The sequence below is a fragment of the Suncus etruscus genome, chromosome 7 (genome assembly GCF_024139225.1).
Source record: "Suncus etruscus isolate mSunEtr1 chromosome 7, mSunEtr1.pri.cur, whole genome shotgun sequence".
In the NCBI taxonomy this organism is placed as follows: domain Eukaryota; kingdom Metazoa; phylum Chordata; class Mammalia; order Eulipotyphla; family Soricidae; genus Suncus; species Suncus etruscus.
The window spans coordinates 104,325,713-104,343,267 of NC_064854.1; the positions used below are offsets into that span (position 1 = coordinate 104,325,713).

At 39.4% G+C, this 17,555-nt stretch overlaps 1 protein-coding gene across 1 annotated transcript in view; it reads left to right on the forward strand.

Moving 5' to 3' along the window:
- The window catches only part of EOGT (EGF domain specific O-linked N-acetylglucosamine transferase), a 37,884-nt gene extending 21,700 nt beyond the window's left edge, over positions 1–16,184 (forward strand). Inside the window, exons 9-16 of the mRNA XM_049777245.1 lie at positions 3,373–3,465; positions 3,800–3,871; positions 4,017–4,103; positions 5,070–5,138; positions 10,426–10,487; positions 12,670–12,789; positions 14,954–15,056; positions 15,991–16,184. Coding sequence (XP_049633202.1) covers positions 3,373–3,465; positions 3,800–3,871; positions 4,017–4,103; positions 5,070–5,138; positions 10,426–10,487; positions 12,670–12,789; positions 14,954–15,056; positions 15,991–16,137 — 753 coding nt within the window. The 3' untranslated portion in view covers positions 16,138–16,184. The remainder of the gene's footprint in view (positions 1–3,372; positions 3,466–3,799; positions 3,872–4,016; positions 4,104–5,069; positions 5,139–10,425; positions 10,488–12,669; positions 12,790–14,953; positions 15,057–15,990) is intronic.
- The last annotated feature ends 1,371 nt before the right edge of the window (positions 16,185–17,555 follow it).

Consider the following 17,555-nt stretch of genomic DNA (forward strand, 5'->3'; position numbering starts at 1 on the left):
AAACAAACAAAGTTCTTCACTCTTGGGGATGGAGCAATAATACAGTCACTGGGTGTTTGCCTTGTATGCGGCTGCCTTAGTTTTTCATTTCCAGCATTCTATATGGATGCCTGATATCACCAGGAGTAACCACTGAACGTCACTGGGTGTATCCAAGAAAATTAAAACCCCACAGTTTTACTCTCCTCCAGTTCTGTTCCCCTTAGAGGTAATTGCAATTAATCTACCCAAGTTCCTTGGGTAAGGCATTTTTATATTAAAATATATACTCTTAGAAATTTTATATAAAATCTATATATAATGTATACTATAGTGGCCAGAGAGATAGCACAGTGGTATTTGCATTGCATGCAGCTGATTCAGGACAGATAGTGGTTCAAATCCCAGCATCCCATATGGTCCCCTGTGCCTGCCAGGAGTGATTTCTGAGCGCAAAGCCAGTAGTAACCCCTGAGCACTGCTGGTGTAACCCCCCCCCCAAATAAAACATATGTATATTATAGCTTATGTAATATATAAAATTTGTATATGAACAGCCTATCTTTGTAGAAAATACACCCCTTCTCAAAGTGTTAATATTGTATCATGGATATCTTTCCAAATTAGCACATCTAGGTCTTTGTTTAGCAGCTGCAAGGAATTTGAATCATGGATACCAGAAATATTTGATATTTGAATGCTTCCATGCGTGTAATTATCTCTGTCTTGTGTTTCTATCATGTCATTTCTATGTACATAAATGCAGTGAAATCTCCTTTACACACTTAGAGTAGCATTTCTGGACACTAACAGGGCTGTGATTTTTTTGGGGGGGGGAGTGTCATACCTAGAGGCGCTCAGGATTTACTCCTGGTTCTTTGCTCAGAAATCACCCCTGGCAGGCTTGGGGACCATATAGGTTGCTGGGGATCAAACCACTCTCTGTGTTGGATCAGGTGTGTGCGAGGCAAACATTCTACCGCTGTGCTATTGCTCCAGCCCCAGGGTTGTGGGTTTTAAACAGAATGAAGATAGATTCCTGTAGATGTAATTCCTGTAATGTAGAATGTTTAGGTGATGTGCATGTTTAAATGTAAAACAGACTTAGTAACAAAGTTTTTTCTTTTCTTAACTTTTTTTTTTTTTTTTGGCTTTTTGGGCCACACTCTATGATGCTCAGAGGTTACTCCTGGCTACGCGCTCAAAAATCGCTCCTGGCTTGGGGGACCATATGTCATGCCGGGGAATCGAACCTGGTCCATCCTAGGCTGGCGCTTGCAAGGCAGATGCCTTACCTCTAGCGCCACCACTCCGGCCCAAGAAAGTTTAAAAAAATAATACTTTTAGAACCAAACAAACGAAAAAGAATATTAAAATATTCTTCAGTGTCAGAATAAAAGAACACCCCCCCTATTCACCAGTGCAACATTCCCATCACCAATGTACCAAATCTCCCTCCTCCCCACCCCACCCTTGCCTGTATACAAGACAGGCTTTCTACTTCCCTCATTCATTCACATTGTTAGGATAGTTCTCAGTGTAGTTATTTCTCTTACTGCACTCATCACTCTTTGTGGTGAGGTTCATTTCGTGAGCTGGACTTTCCAGCCCTCCTCTCTTTTTTTTGTCTCTGAGAATTATTGCAAAAATGTCTTTCATTTTTTCAAAACCCATAGATGAGTGAGACTATTCTGCGTCTATCTCTCTCTCTCTGACTTATTTCACTCAGCATAATGGATTCCATACACATCAATGTATAGAAAAATTTCATGACTTTATTTCTCCTGACAGCTGCATAATATTCCATTGTGTATATGTATCACAGTTTCTTTAGCCATTCATCTGTTGAAGGGCATCTTAGTTATTTCCAGAATTTGGCTATTGTAAATAGTGCTGCAATGAATATAGGTGTGAGAAAGGGATTTTTGTGTTGTATTTTTGTGTTCCTAGGGTATATCCCTAGGAGTGGTATAGCTGGCTCGTATGGGAGCTCAACTTCCAGTTTTTGGAGGAATCTTCATATCACTTTCCATAAAGGTTGGACTAGACAGCATTCCCATCAGCAGTGAAAAAGAGTTCCTTTCTCTCCACAACCCCGCCAGCACTGCTTGTTTTCATTCTTTGTGATGTGTGCCAATCTCTGTGGCGTGAGATGGTACCTCATGGTTGTTTTGATTTATAAATAATGCAAAATTTTATAAACAGTGGTTAGGATGTCTGAAGTGTGTATGATACTATTATTAATGGTGATAATGGAGGAATTATCATGGTACTTATTAGTCTGTAGAGATATTATTTTGTTATGCTACATGCATTATATTAATGCCAGTGTTAAATTTTTTCAAGGCATTTTCTTGCTGAAATATCTTTCCAGACTATATTTTGTTCATTTTGATCGTCTTTGTCCACTGAACCTATTTGAATGTGTTCAAATATTGGCATGTGTCTGGATTGTGTTGATCTCTGATTTGGATAGAAAACTCAGAAAAAAAACCCAATAACCATTTAATAACTATGATTTTAAAGACATGAAAATAAAAAGGCAAGGATAGAGAAACAAAGCATTTTTTAGCTACCTGAAATTATAATTTGATTATTATTTCTAGTGACATTACATCAAAATCAGTCCAATTAGGTACTTGATCAGGCTCAAGATGAAAGGATATACTTTCCTATAAGAATTTTATGAAATGTTTTAAATCATTGGTTTTTCACACTAATAACTGAATTCAGATAGTTACTTTAAGGAGGCAGGTAGAGGATGAACTACACTCAGCAGTGCTAATGACTTATACCTGGTTTTGTACCCAGGACTGACACATGTAAGGCAAAAGTGTCTTACCTCTGTATTATCTCCATCCTTTTCTGTTTGCACTTTTTTTTTTTTTGGTTTGTTTGTTTTTGGGCCATACCTGGTGTTGCTTGAGGGTTACTTCTGGCTCTGCACTCAGAAATCCTCCTGGCAGGCTCAGGGGACCCAATGGGATGTTGGGGATCAAGCATGGGTTGTCCTGGGTTGGTTACATGCAAGGCATATGCCCTATTGCTCTGGTTCCTTGTTTGCACTTTTCTTTTTATAATGACAATTTTTATTTTGACAAAAGTGGATTACATATCTTTCACAGTAATATTTTAGGTACATATTGACATTGAATCAGAGGAGTTCCCACCACCAAAGTTGTCTTCCCTTCACCACTGTTCCCAGCATGCATCCCATATTCCCCTTCCTTCCCCCCCCCCTCCCCGCCCCCCGGGCTGCTAGTATAAGTGGTCCCCTCTGTGTCTAGCTTGTTGTTGACTTTGGATATGGTGTTTAAGTCCGATCATTTTTTTTTTTTATTACTAAAGCATGTTAGTCCCTTTCATTGTCCTGATTTTCATTTCTCATTCCAGAGCTCCTATGGATATGGTGACTTGTTCTCAGAAACATGGAAAGCATTTACAGATTATGATGTTATCCACCTGAAGGCTTATGATTCCAAACGGGTACTGCAGTGCTACCAAAATATCTACAACTAGCTCTCATTGTAGATAATACATTTATCAAATACATATTTAATATAACATTTTATTAGCTTTAATCATCAATCTCTCACTACCCTTTTTGCTAGAATCCTTATTTTTTAAAACTATGTAGCTTATTAAGACTTCCCCCTATAACTTTCCCAAACCATGAATTTCATTTGAAATGATTTGCCATTCAAACTATCATAATATAAAATGGAGATTAATTGAAAATTATGTCTGGAATTAGAAGTGCTATTTCTATAATAGTGTATGAGATGTATTCTCTTAACTTTTAAAATGTCTTTATTCTTAGGTATGCTTTAAAGAAGCTATTTTTTCATTACTCCCCCGAATGAGATATGGGCTATTCTATAACACTCCTTTGGTAAGCATGTTAGCTTTTACTCTTGTTAACATTCATGTTGAAAGAAACTTGCAGATTTTAATGTGGCAATTACTTATAACTTGAGAACTTCTCCACTAGTAATGCAGACTCTTCACTGCAATATGAACTCTCTTTTTTATTTTAGATAACTGGCTGTCAAAATACTGGATTATTCAGGGCCTTTTCTCAGCATGTCCTACACAGACTGAATATCACACGGGAAGGACCCATGGTAAAGAATGCATTGTGGTTCTAAAGGGCTTGACCTGCCTCCTAGTAAACATCTGTGGCAACTACAGAAAAATAATAGAATAACATGCTTTCTGATCAGCCACCCACTGCCTATGAACTAATCAAGGTGAAAAACTAGGCTTTTCTCCTTTTCCTCTGATATTACTTTGGCTTTATTTTCCCATTCTTTTCAAAGTTCCAGTAGGCCACATACTGCTGCCCCCAAATCCTCTATTGAGCTAAGTTGTGAATAGTGGAATGAATGAACAGTTTTTTTTGTTGTTTTTTTTTTTTTGTGGTTTTTGGGTCACACCCGGCAGTGCTCAGGGGTTATTCCTGGCTCCAGGCTCAGAAATTGCTCCTGGCAGGCACGGGGGACCATATGGGGTGCCGGGATTAGAACCGATGACCTCCTGCATGAAAGGCAAACACCTTACCTCCATGCTATCTCTCCGGCCCCGGAATGAACAGTTTTTGTCATCTCTGGGTAATGGTACATTTTTTTAGTCCTCGAGAGAACTTTGAAGAAATGAGGCTGAAAATGATTGTTGGATAGCTGTAAACTTATTAGTTTTTTTTTGGATGGGGGGCTGTAATCTCATTTTTTTTCACAGTTACAAAGTTATTCATGATTGAGTTTCAGTCATACAACATGCAACAACTGTTCCTTCACCAGTGCACATTTGCTACCACCAGTGTCCCTAGTTTCCCTCTGACTCTCTTCCCTGCCTGCTCCCTTGCCTGCCTCTATGGCAGATACTTTTCTTCTCTCTTATTCTTCCTTTTTTTCCACTTTAGACACTGTGGCTTCCAATACTATTACTGAAGAGGTATTATGCATATCACTTTATCTCCTTTCAGCACTCAATTATTGTCCAGAATGATCTCTGTGAAAAACTCTATTTTTAAGGTTTAATAACTTGCTCAGCTATGCACAGCATTGTTTTTACCTTTATCTTTAATACAGGATGGAAAAATTCGAGTTACCATTCTTGCAAGGAGCACAGAATACCGGAAAATATTAAACCAAAATGAGGTTAGTTAGCTTTTAGATACATTTTTAATGTCATCACACTGAATATGATTTTCTGTGATTAATGAGCTTGATTTGTTTACAGAGTACTAAATGCTTTGGTTTGAAATGATTAGATTTAGAAAAGTTTGATGGCCATGTCCAGACATTTTATTGGATTTGATTTTGTTTATTTTTCTGTTTTTTTTTTTTTTTTTTTTTTTGTGTGTCACACCCGGCCGTGCTCAGGGGTTATTCCTGGCTCCATGCTCAGAAGTCGCTCCTGCAGGCTCAGGGGACCACATGGGATGCCGGGATTCGAACTACTGACCTTCTGCGTGCAAGGCAAAAACGCTTTACCTCCATGCTATCTCTCCGGCCCCATTTTGTTTTGTTTTTGAACAACACCAGCCATGCTCAGTGGTTACTCCTGGTTCTGTGCTCAGCATTTGCTCTCTGTTGGTGCTCAGCAGAACATATAGAATGTCAGGTATCAAACCTGGGTCATATTTGGGTATGGTAAGTGTCTTATCTACTCCAGCCCTGAATTTCTACTTCTTTCTATAATGAACTACTGCTTGCCAGTCTCTGAACACATTAGCAGCAAAAATATGAGATCTTTGGGGGAGTTGGTTGATGGAATTTGGCAATACCTAAGCAACCCATGGTCTATTCAGTTGAAAGTATCCTGATTCTTTTCATGACTGTGAATTTTGTAAATTGTTTATTCAGTGAGTCCTACCACATTTCAGTAGCATCAGCCCATAAATTATATTTAACTGGGAGCCAGGAACCTACTTAAATTGCAAGAGCACTTGCTAGCATGTGCAAGATTCTGGATTCCATCCCTGGCACTGCATAGCTCTGCCAAGCACTGGTGGTGTGTTCCTGTTGGCCCTAGAGCATCAACAGATTAAGCATCACTGGGAATCTCTTTGCACCTTGCACATACTGTTGGAAGTCATTCCTATAAAAATTGTACTTAAACTAAGAAAAGACCCATGCAAACCTCCTGGCTAATCCTCACAATAGTAAGTTATTTCACAAAAATGTATTGGGCATATGCCATGTGTGGGGCCATTGTTTTAGGCTTTGGAGCTGTTGTAGAGAATATGAGATGTAAGGTGCCTGCTATCCTTGAGTTTGTGCTCTGAAGGTGAGACAGAAAAGACAGGAAAGTAGTAAAGTTAGTGAATAAGGTGAGCGCAGGCATTGTTTGGGGCACAGAGGAAATACAGCAGGGGTTGTGATGGAGTATAGACATGCAGTTGGCAGGAAGGTAGTCAGATACAGGCACTGCTGGGGCTGAGAAGTGACCTGAGAAGAAGCCAGCCAAGTCCAGAGCAAATATCTTTTGTGTTCCAGAAATGAGGATACCAGTGTGACTGGGATGTACATGTGAGGGAGGGAATGTGAGATGGGCAAAGACAGAGCCCTGGACGTGTACAGGGAAGTCAAATTTCATATGCTCTCATAGACTTTGATGAGAAGACAGAAGTTACTGTGAAGTTTGAAGCAGGATGTGATAGGAAGAAAATTGCCCCTTCATCCACCCCCAAGAAAAAGATCATCTCTAATCTCTGCAGCCTGTGAATAGGTTAGATTAGCAAGACAGGGAAGTTAAAACTGCTGATGAAATTACTAGGTTGCTAATCATCATAATAGGGGGGATTATGCTGGATTATGAGGGACTCAAGGTAAATCACAAATGTGCTTTAAGTTCCCACCTAAGAGAGGCTTAGCTTCATTGGTTATATCTTAGGTTCTCTCTTCCTTCAGAGGAGCAAGGGGAGTTAGAGAATGTCAGAAAGGGGCATGTGAGTGCAGGAAGTACAGTGCTACTGCCTTTGAAGGTGGAGCAGGGGAAGATCATGGAGCCTAGAAATAACCTGCTTGGACCTAGGTTTTTAGTTCAGTGAACCTTCTTTCTCATGTGTTGAACTTCTATGTAAAGAGCTGTAAAGGGATAGATATGTGTGTTACTTTAAGACACTAAGTTAGTGGTAAGTTTTTATAGCAGCAAATAGGAAAGAAGGACAGAGGAGATATGAACTGATAATTATTTTTAAATCACTCTTGTTGCAAGAATAGGATCAAGGAGATGATTAAGAGTAGGAGTGGGAAAAAAAAAAGAGTAGGAGTGGGATTTATAGAGTAATGGGAGAAATAGCCAGAGAAATAGTACAGAAATTTGCACATGGGCCAATGTCAGTTTAATCCTCAGCACTACACCACCAGGAGTAAGCCCTGAGCACTGCTAGGTGTGGCCACCTCCAAAATTAAATCAGGGAGATAACTCAGAGCAGTTACTTCAATCCTGATAAGAACTAGGACAAAGACAAATGGAGAAGAAATGACAAAATGCATGGATTTGAGATCTATCTAGATACAGAACTTACGATACTGTTGTAATGTCAGTTTTCATATCAAGTAATGCTAACATTACTGGTACTAAGATTCAGATGTGAATGCTGAGACTTTTAGCTTGGACACTTTAGTGCAATTTGGATGGATAAAAAATTTGTAGGAAGGAAGGGAGAGCAAAGTTTCAATAGATAAATTATTTTACATGAATTTATGTATAGGCTAAACAGAATGATGTAGTCAGCATCTCTTGCTGAGATCCATGTGGATGACAGAGGCCATGAACATATGGTATAATGAGACACTGCTCATTAGCTTTGTGAATGAAAGAAACAAGTTTTTTTGTTTGTTTTCCTTAAATACCTGTAAGTCAGAACATATCAAATAATGCATGTTGGGGTAGATAGATGGAAATCTCAGTAGGCATAACCATAGTATATATTGGTAGAGATAAATGCTCTATCAAATGCTAACTATATATGCTCCTTATGTATATCCTATGATCTCTCCCCCAACCCACTAATAGGTATTTTATTATTATCCTCTATTCTGGATGAGAATACTAATGCTTTGAAGTTAAAAAAAGAAAAAGACCCATAATATATGCCTAGTATTATGAGACACTGAGTTTGATCTTTGGTACTAGGTGGTCCTTTAAGTAAACAAACCCAGAACATAATCAAGTTCATCAGTCAGTGAGCAGAGTAATGAGATGTGAGCAGAGGTTTCAGAGTCTTTTGTTGTTTTTGGGCCACATCCAGCTGTGCTCAGGACTGACTCCTGGCTCTGTGCTCGGGTATCATTCACAGTAGGGCTTGGGAGACCATATGTGGTGCTGGGGATTGAACCCAGGTCAGCCTTGTGCTAGTGCTAAGTGTTTTCCTTAGACTGTGCTCTGTGCTGTACTGTCTTCTTCACTCCTATCCCTTCAGTAGCCTGCTACTTAACTACAGTACTTCTTTTGTTGTTGTTTGTTTGTTCTTTGGGGGGGGGCATACCAGCTGATGCTCAAGGGTTATTCCTAGCTCTGCCTTCAGGAATTACTCCTGATTGGCTCAGGGGACCATTTGGGATGCCAGGTATTGAACTTGGGACTTGTATGCAAGGCAACTGCCCTACTCCTTGTTGCCTAATGTGTCTTAAAATAAGGAGACCGATCATTGTTCCTAGTGTATCAGAATGGAACAGCATCAGACTTTGAGAAGTCCAATAGAGATGGACAGTATCAAAAAGCTCTAATATAGTCACATCCCTGCTTCCAGAGCCAGGAGTGCAGATTGCCTTAATGATGTTAACAAGGGTGAGATTTGATAGTTGAACTTAGATTTTAAGCCAGTGAGCATCCTGCTGGCTGCTGTTCACCTGAATGCTGATCATCACTTGAAAAGCCAACACCCAGGCAACATCAAAGATTTGACCTTGATTTGTGAATAGATAATAAAACCTAGAATGCTCCATTTTTGTAAGTTTGTGCAGTCCTGCCCAAAATTCAGGTTTGAACTAAACATGTTAGAAGGGAAATGTCCTCCTCTCTGGAGGAAGACTAGAAATGGAAACACACATGCTTGCTGCAGGAAAATGGGGGCATCTCTAAGGTCTTGCCATATCCTTAAAAATAACAGCTTACTATCAACACTTTCTTGGTATGATTCCATGAGGATGGAAATGCCAACACAGCTGAAATGCACCATCAGGGATATAATTGCAAAGTAGGGTACCCACTATTATTGCACGGACAGCAGGACTCAAGGGCAACAGTCATGAATGCCAGTGACCTCAGACACTGAATTGTAATAAACTGACTGAGAGGAACATATGGAGCTATGATTATCTATCTGATAATAGGTTAGTGTACTGTGTTATTTTCTGGTTGCTAAAAAGAAATAATACCCCCCCCCCTACTTGCAGGGGAAGGGTTGGGCAACAGGAGGTAGTACTTAGGGCTTACTGTAACTCTGCTCAGAGATCACTCTTGGCACTGCTTGGGAACTGAACCAAATTGTATTACATACAAGGCTAGCTCTTTACCTCCCATTCTATTGCATTAGTTCTAAATGACACAGTTTAAAGGATGAGGTCAAGAGCATGAATGGTGGATCTGAGATGACATAGTGGTTAAGAAGAAAATATTTTGGAGCCAGCGCGGTGGCGCTAGAGGTAAGGTGTCTGCCTTGCCAGCACTAGCCTAGGATGGACTGTGGTTTGATCCCCCGGCGTCCCATATGGTCCCCCAAGCCAGGAGCAACTTCTGAGCACATTGCCAGGAGTAACCCCTGAGCTTCACCGGGTGTGGTCCGAAAACCAAAAAAAAAAAAAAAAAAAGAAGAAAATATTTTACTATGATTTCTAAAAACAAAGCTGCCCACAAATTTGTTATAGCTGAAGGAATAATTAATGAAAAAGCCCAAATGAGAGCTCACTTTTGTTGTGGTTGTGTGCTCTCAACAATTCACATTTGCACCCAACCAAAACTAAACAATTGTTCTGCAGGATATTTAATACCTGATAAGTAAGAAGTATATAGCAGGGGCCGGAGAGATAGCATGGAGGTAAGGCGTTTGCCTTTTATGCAGAAGGTCATCAGTTCAAATCCCGGTGTCCCATATGGTCCCCTGTGCCTGCCAGGAGCAATTTCTGAGCATGGAGCCAGAAGTATCCCCTGAGCACTGCCGGGTGTGACCCAAAAAAACCACACACACAAAGAAAGAAGTATATAGCAGATATGGAACTTATCTTGCACATGGTCAACCTTGGTTCAATCCCCAGCACCCCATATATCCCTGAGCACCCCCAGGAATGATCCCTGTGCACAGATGGGAGTAAGTTCTGACTACCACCAGATGTAAACCCAGGAAAAAAAGGAGTAATTTTAGGACTCAAAGGAAAGCAACACAGAAAAAGGAAGGGAAAGAAATTCTCAGTGTTTGTTTATTTTTTTCTTCCCTAGCTTGTAAATGCACTGAAAACGGTATCTGTATTTGAAGTCCGGATTGTAGATTACAAATATAAGTAAGTAATAACCATTCTTGGTCATTTATTTTTCTTGACTTTGGTTACATAGAAGTGGTAGATCTAATGCTGTAATATTTATCCAGAGTGTTGTCCTTACTTCCAGTATTCCTTTCAAGCTCACTTCAGTGAACCTTTCTGGTACTGATTTCACTTCCAATCTTGCACATCTTTGAATATCTTGAACTGAGGGGACAAGTTTAGTCTTAATGTACAAAGGTAGAAAAATGGCTGGTGTCTGATAAAGGTCCATTTGCTTAAAAAGTAGTCTTGTTATCACAAGGAAATAGTTTTCACTCTATCCCTAATTTAGCATCACATCTTGGTAATATTTGTCTGTTTTACTTTTTCATAATGAGATAGTCAAACTCAGTACTTTACCATGCAAAGGTATATTGTTATACTTGAGTTATGTTCTATTAGTTTTATTGATGTATTTTCACATTTGTTTATGTCAGCTATTACTAGTTTTGCACAGGACAGCAATGTTTTCTTCTTAAAGAAATTTATCTAAGTTTTTCTTTTCATGTTTACATTTTTATTATTTTTAGTATAATAAATATCCGTGCATTTTAGAACAATAAATACTTAGAGGGCTGGAACGATAGCACAAGGGGTAGGGCATTTGCCTTGTCAGACTGTGTTTTCAGTCCTTGGCATCCCTTACCATAAGGGGTAACTGCTTGGATTGATTCCTGAGTGCAAAGCCAGGAACAAGCCTTGATTATCTCTGAGCATGGCCCCAAAACAAAATGAAACAAAAACAAAAACAAAAACAAAACTAACTGAAAATTAGTTGAAAACAATCGAAAACTAATTGTAAGAAATGTTTAAGAGAACACATTCCTTTCCTTTCTCTTTTTTTAAATCTACTTTTAGTAATGTTTAATGAGACACCATTTATAAAGTTGTTCATAATAAGAGTTGTTTAGAAATACAATGTTCCGGGCCAGAGAGATAGCAGAACTGTAGGGCATTTGCCTTGCACACAGCCGATCCAGGGCAGATGGTAGTTTAAATCTCATAATCCTACATGGTCCCGAATGCCTGCCAGGAGTGATTTCTGAATGCTGAGCCTGGTGTAACCCCTGATTACAGCCGGGTGTGACCCAAAAACAACAACAAAAAGAAATGCAATATTCCAACACCAATCCCGTCTTTAGTGTTCCCTTCTCTCCACCAATAACAGATTTCCTTAACTATTTCTTCTTCATCGCATTTGCCTTACTGTTCTTTAGGGACTCTGATGGTTCTTATATTGTTCCTCTTGAACTCATCCCATGGTTCATTTATTTTCAGACTATTTTCTACTTTTGACCATATTGTAGCAGTGGCTTCCTTCTTGTCTTGAAACTCCGTGATATTTTGCTCAGTTTTTATTATTCTACTGTTCAGAGCATCTATTAACTTTTTATATCACATACTTTCTATCATTTTTGATTGTTGTGGTTATTTTTTTAAATTTCAGTTCTCATACTTTCTTGTGCTTTGCTGATTGCTTGTACTATCATTTTTGAACATTGAATATCCTCATCATATTGTAACTAAAGATACTCCCTGAGGATTTACTGGCATTGCTATGTCTTTAATGATAGTGTTTTTTTGCTCCTTGAGCTTAAGGCACATCCATGTCTTCCCCCCATTGGTTTCTAGTGCTCTTATTGAGCTGGGGGTGACTTTTTGTAGTTAACACACACACACACACACACACACACACACACACACACACACACACACACACACACATGCTGAAGGATTAAGATGGAAGTTGCATTCTGTCTTCACTGCCTGTCCTGAGATTGTGAAGCAGCAAGCAGAAGGTCAGGACGGAACTGTGTTGTGGTCCCTTGATATAGTATAGGTTGATGTGGAAGCTTCTGGGACCCACATGGTATGAAGTACTTCTGCCAGAGGCCAGCATCACCTCAGGGTGGACAGAGAGTCCTTACCTAAGGTTTTTTTAAAGGTGATTTTATCTCGGAAAAAATAAATAAAATTATGAAGTAATTTTAAAAAGTTTTTTTTCTTCAGTACATTTGAAGTTTGGCAAAAAATCATGTTGGATATGATTTAAGTTGAGAAAGACATGACTATAAATATTGTTACCATGAATTAGGAGTTAATTTTATTGAATACATTGTCTTACTTCCGCATCTGTTTATTGTTTTTCTTATGTTCACAGGGAACTTGGATTTTTGGATCAACTCCGCATCACTCATAACACAGACATATTTATTGGGATGCATGGAGCTGGACTTACCCACTTACTTTTTCTCCCAGACTGGGCTGCTGTTTTTGAACTGTAAGTTTTGGGGGATAGTTTTTATGTTGCAGCAGCTTATCATGCATGCTGAGACTTTTATTCAGAGCATCTAAAGGCTTAATATTTAATCATGACAGAGAAGTTACATCATCTAGGCGCCTAGAAAGAAAAAAAGACCTAAAGCTAAACTTGTGAAGTCGGCAGCCTGCCGTTCTATTTAGCAAGCAGGCTGTTTCTTCCTGCCTATGTCTCAACTGCACAGGAGCTAACACTGTGATTTGCCTCACTAAATTTGTGCCTGTGTTGCTCAAACTGTGGGCATTTCCCTGTACTTGGTGTAAATTATTGTTTTCAAAGAAACCCTGCGTTGCCTACCCGTGTTCAGAGCTGTGCTATTCACAACAGCAAAGAGCTAGAAACAATCCAAAATATCCATTGATGGGTGAAGAGATAAAATATGGCCTTGGACATCATTATTCCCTCTTAGAAAAGGAAATTTTGTCACATGCTACAGCATGAGTGAAACATGGTGCCAAGTGAAATCAGTTACTTACAATCTGTGCTCTCCTACTTCTATGAGACACCTCTTGTAGGTAAATGCAAGAGACTGGAAGTAGAAAGATAATTCTGCCCCCAACAGCTGAAAGAAAGGAAGCTGCAACTGAAAGGTTACAGGGTACAGTGTTTCAGTTTTGCAAATTTTAGTATTTCAGAATTTTTGAAAAATTCTAGTTATTGGCTCTGCCACAAGGAGAATATACTTAACACAACTAAATCATTTGCTTAAAAAATGGTTAAGGGCACCAGAGCAATAGTATAGAGTAAAGCACTTGCCTCGAACACAGCCTGGGTTTAATCCCCAGCCTCCCAAGCTTGCCAAAAGTAATTCCTGAGCACTGCCAGATATGGCCCCCAAGCAAAAACAAAAACAAAACAAAAAATGGTTAATAAATTTTATATCATGTCTTTTTTTTTCTTACCACAAAAACATCCATAAGTTTATTTAAGTTTATTTTCCATCTTTATTTATTTTGATGTGGCAAGTTAGGGATATAACCAGTGGTGCTCAGGTCCTATTCTTGGTCTGGGCTTTTGGGATCACTGTAGATTTGCTTGGGGAACCAGGCAGTGACAAGGAGCAAGTCAGATTGGCTGCATGCTAAGCAAACATATTAATTTATATACAACAAATTCATCCCTGTGCCAAAAATTTTTAAAAAAAGAATTTACTTTAATAACTTATTATGCTGAAATGGCTCCTCGACATAAGTGACCCGTTTACTGACTTAGTCTACAGGGAAATGAGGCCCCTAAGGCAGAAATGATTGCTCTAGGTATTCCTTAAATTTGGTGGCTGCTTATGGTGTCATAGCCCTCTTTTCCTTAATAATTTTACCAAGGGGCCGGTGCAGTGGCGCTAGCCTTGCCCACGTTAGCCTAGGAAGGACTATAGTTCTAACCCCCTGTGTCCCATGTGGTCCCCAAAGCCAGGAGTGATTTCTGAGTGCATAGCCAGGAGTAACCCCTGAATGTCACTGGGTATGACCCCCCCAAAAAAAAACCAACAAAAAATAATAGTTATTTTACCTTGCAATCAGGACCCATCTTTAGTTCTTGACGCATTGCTAGATTATATATAATACATAATGTTATATATTATATTCAATTGCTGGTCAGAACTATAACCCTGATGGCTCAACTAATAGAGGATAATCCTCTGTGTATGTGTGCTAATTAAGGTAATATAGTTATAATACTTTAAAAATAAACTCTCTGGGACCAGAGCAATACTGTAGCATGTAGGGCGTTTGCCTTGCACACACTGACCTGAGCTCAATCCCTGGCATCGCATGTGGCCCCTGAGAAAATGTCAGGAGTAATTCCTGTGTGCAGAGCCAAAATCAACGAAATAACAAAAATGCCCTCCCTGTCTTGTTCACTGGATAGTAAACCATTTTCTTTCTTTTTCTCTTTCTTCTGATTTTTAGGCCACATACACCTGTGTTCTGGCCTGCTCAGAGGTCCATATGAACTGCCACCATGTACAAGGAAGGCTGGCATCTTGTCCCTGTACTGTTGCTCTGCCCATATATCAAACCATATTCAAGAAAATATATATGTGATAATTTCCTTTCCTAGAGAGCCATTGATAGGGTAGATGTCTCCCAACAAAGTTCCCTTATAGATGTTCTTGGCTCCTTAGGTACAACTGTGAAGATGAACGCTGTTATTTAGACCTGGCCAGGCTGAGAGGTGTCCACTACATCACTTGGCGGAAGCAAAACAAAGTCTTTCCTCAAGATAAGGTAACAAAATAACAAAAATGTCCCTTGATTTTTAATTGGATTAAAATATTAAATTGTTGGGGCTGGAGTGATAGCACAATGGGTAGGTCTTTTACCTTACATAAATAAGGCCGACCTGGGACAGACCCGGGTTCAATCCCTGGCCCATATGGTCCCCCGAGCCTGCCAGGAGCGACTTCGGAGAGCAGAGCAGAGCTAGGAGTAACCCCTGAGGGCTGCCGGGTGTGGCCCCCCAAAAAAAACAAAAGCAAAAATAAAATAATAAATTGTTCATTTGAAAAACCCATTGAACCTCAAAGATAAATTGTAGGGGCCAGAGCAATAGCGCAGTGGTAGGGCATTTGCCTTGCACATATCTGACCCAGGACAGATCTCAGTTCCATTTCTGGCGTCCCATTTGGTTCCCCAATGGAGTGATTTTTGAGCGCATAGCCAGGAGTAACCCCTGAGCATCACCAGGTGTGGCCCAAATAACCAAAAAAATTGTTATTGTTATTCTCTGAAATAGCTGTTGTATTTTGTATTTAAAAATAGCAGGGAAAGGGACGTTTGATCATTCAGTATCTCTATGGTGTGATATTTAAGCCTAGGAAGATCTATTCTGTACAAAGAATTAACAAACTATACAATCTGTTCCCTCATTTTTTTTTTTTTTATAAATAAAGCTTTATTGAAGCTCCAGTCCCCTTGATCTGATTTGTGGTATTTGTCTCTGCATGAGAACTCCAGTGGCAGCATTGAGTAACTGTGGTGGAAATTCTGAGGCCTACAGAGCAGGAAAAGTATTATGTGTAGCCTTTTAGTGGAAAAAATCTGCTGACCACTGAATATAAGACACACATTAAAATAGTTGCTCTAAGAAAAATAATTGTCTTCCTGTGCTGAAAGTCATGTTTGCAACGACATATTGATTTGGATTTGATTTTTTTTGCAGGGCCACCACCCCACTCTGGGGGAGCACCCCAAGTTTACCAACTACTCTTTTGATGTAGAAGAATTTATGTACCTTGTCCTCCAGGCTGCAGACTATGTATCTCAACACCCAAAGTGGCCATTTAAGAAAAAACACGATGAACTGTAAATAACTTTAGCTTGTTTACAAAGAGGGGTGTTTAAGTGTTTTATCACCCAAACTCTGAAGTTAAATCACCAAAACAACCTGGTTTTTGTTTTTTTTTTTTTTTTTGTAGTCACCAGATGACCTTTCTCTATTCAAAAATGCCTTTGGGATGTTACTTATATTGCATAATCTTTAACAGTTTCTATGCCATTGCTATTTATCAACTTACTAATTTTGCACTGAAAACTCTTCTTTTTTTATAGTTAAAGAATTGGGCATGGGTTTCTTTGTCAGAATACAGAAGTTTTCAACTTTTGGGCCAGCGCTATAGTATAATGGGTAGGGTACTTGCCTTGCATTTAGCAGATCTGGGTTTGATCCCCCCGGCAATCCACATGGTCCTTCAAGCTTGCCAGGAATAATTTTGAGTTTTGAATCATACTTGAACATTGCAGTTGTGGCCAAAAAAACACCTTAAAGAAAGGTTTCAACTTCCTTAGCATTTAGTTGCATGGAAGGCAAACACCTTACCTCCATGCTATCTCTCCAGCCCCAATCAGTCACTTTTTCTTAATCAATTTTAGGTAATATGTTTTAAGAAGCTGAATTAACCCAGCAGTTTCATAAATTTACATTCACATATTTTATATGCAAATCATATTTTTCCAAACTTTAAAACCAACAAATGCTGAAGACAAACTAGATTCTTAAGACCACTATTTGTACCTTCTGGCTGATTTGCTCTGTTTTCTTCTCAACAATGGAGAACATTTGTATTGAATGTGTATCTCAATAATGGTTGCCATCATTCATGTATTTATAACTGCACGTGCTTATATGCACGCACACATCTACCTCTTTCAGCAAGGAAGTGTTCCAGTCTTTGATTGTGTATTTTGATTTTGATTTTCAGATTAGCCACATTAACAGAGCTTTTTCCTATTAAAAGAGCAAAGATATAATAAAATGCCATTGATGAAAAAGAATATCTGAAATGTAGTCCCATTCTTTGAATGGGATTATTTCTTACTCTCCATGAACTCTCTTGATTTGATGACAAATTGTGAAGTTCATAGTTTATTATATTTGAGCTAAGTAAGTGAAAAAGATAGATATTTCCTTTTTTTAAAGTAGAGGTTTTGGGGGCCGGCGAGGTGGTGCTAGAGGTAAGGTGTCTGCCTTGCAAGCGCTAGCCAAATAAGGACCGAGGTTGGATCTCCCGGCATCCCATATGGTCCCCCCAAGCCAGGGGCGATTTATGAGCGCTTAGCCAGGAGTAACTCCTGAGCATCAAATGGGTGTGGCCCCAAAACAAAAAAACCCCCAAACTTCCACTTTGCAGACAGCCAGGAGTAACCCCTGAGCATTGCCGGGTGTGGCCCCCCCCAAAAAAAGTAGAGGTTTTGGGGGCCAGAGTTATAGCACATGAGTATAGGGTA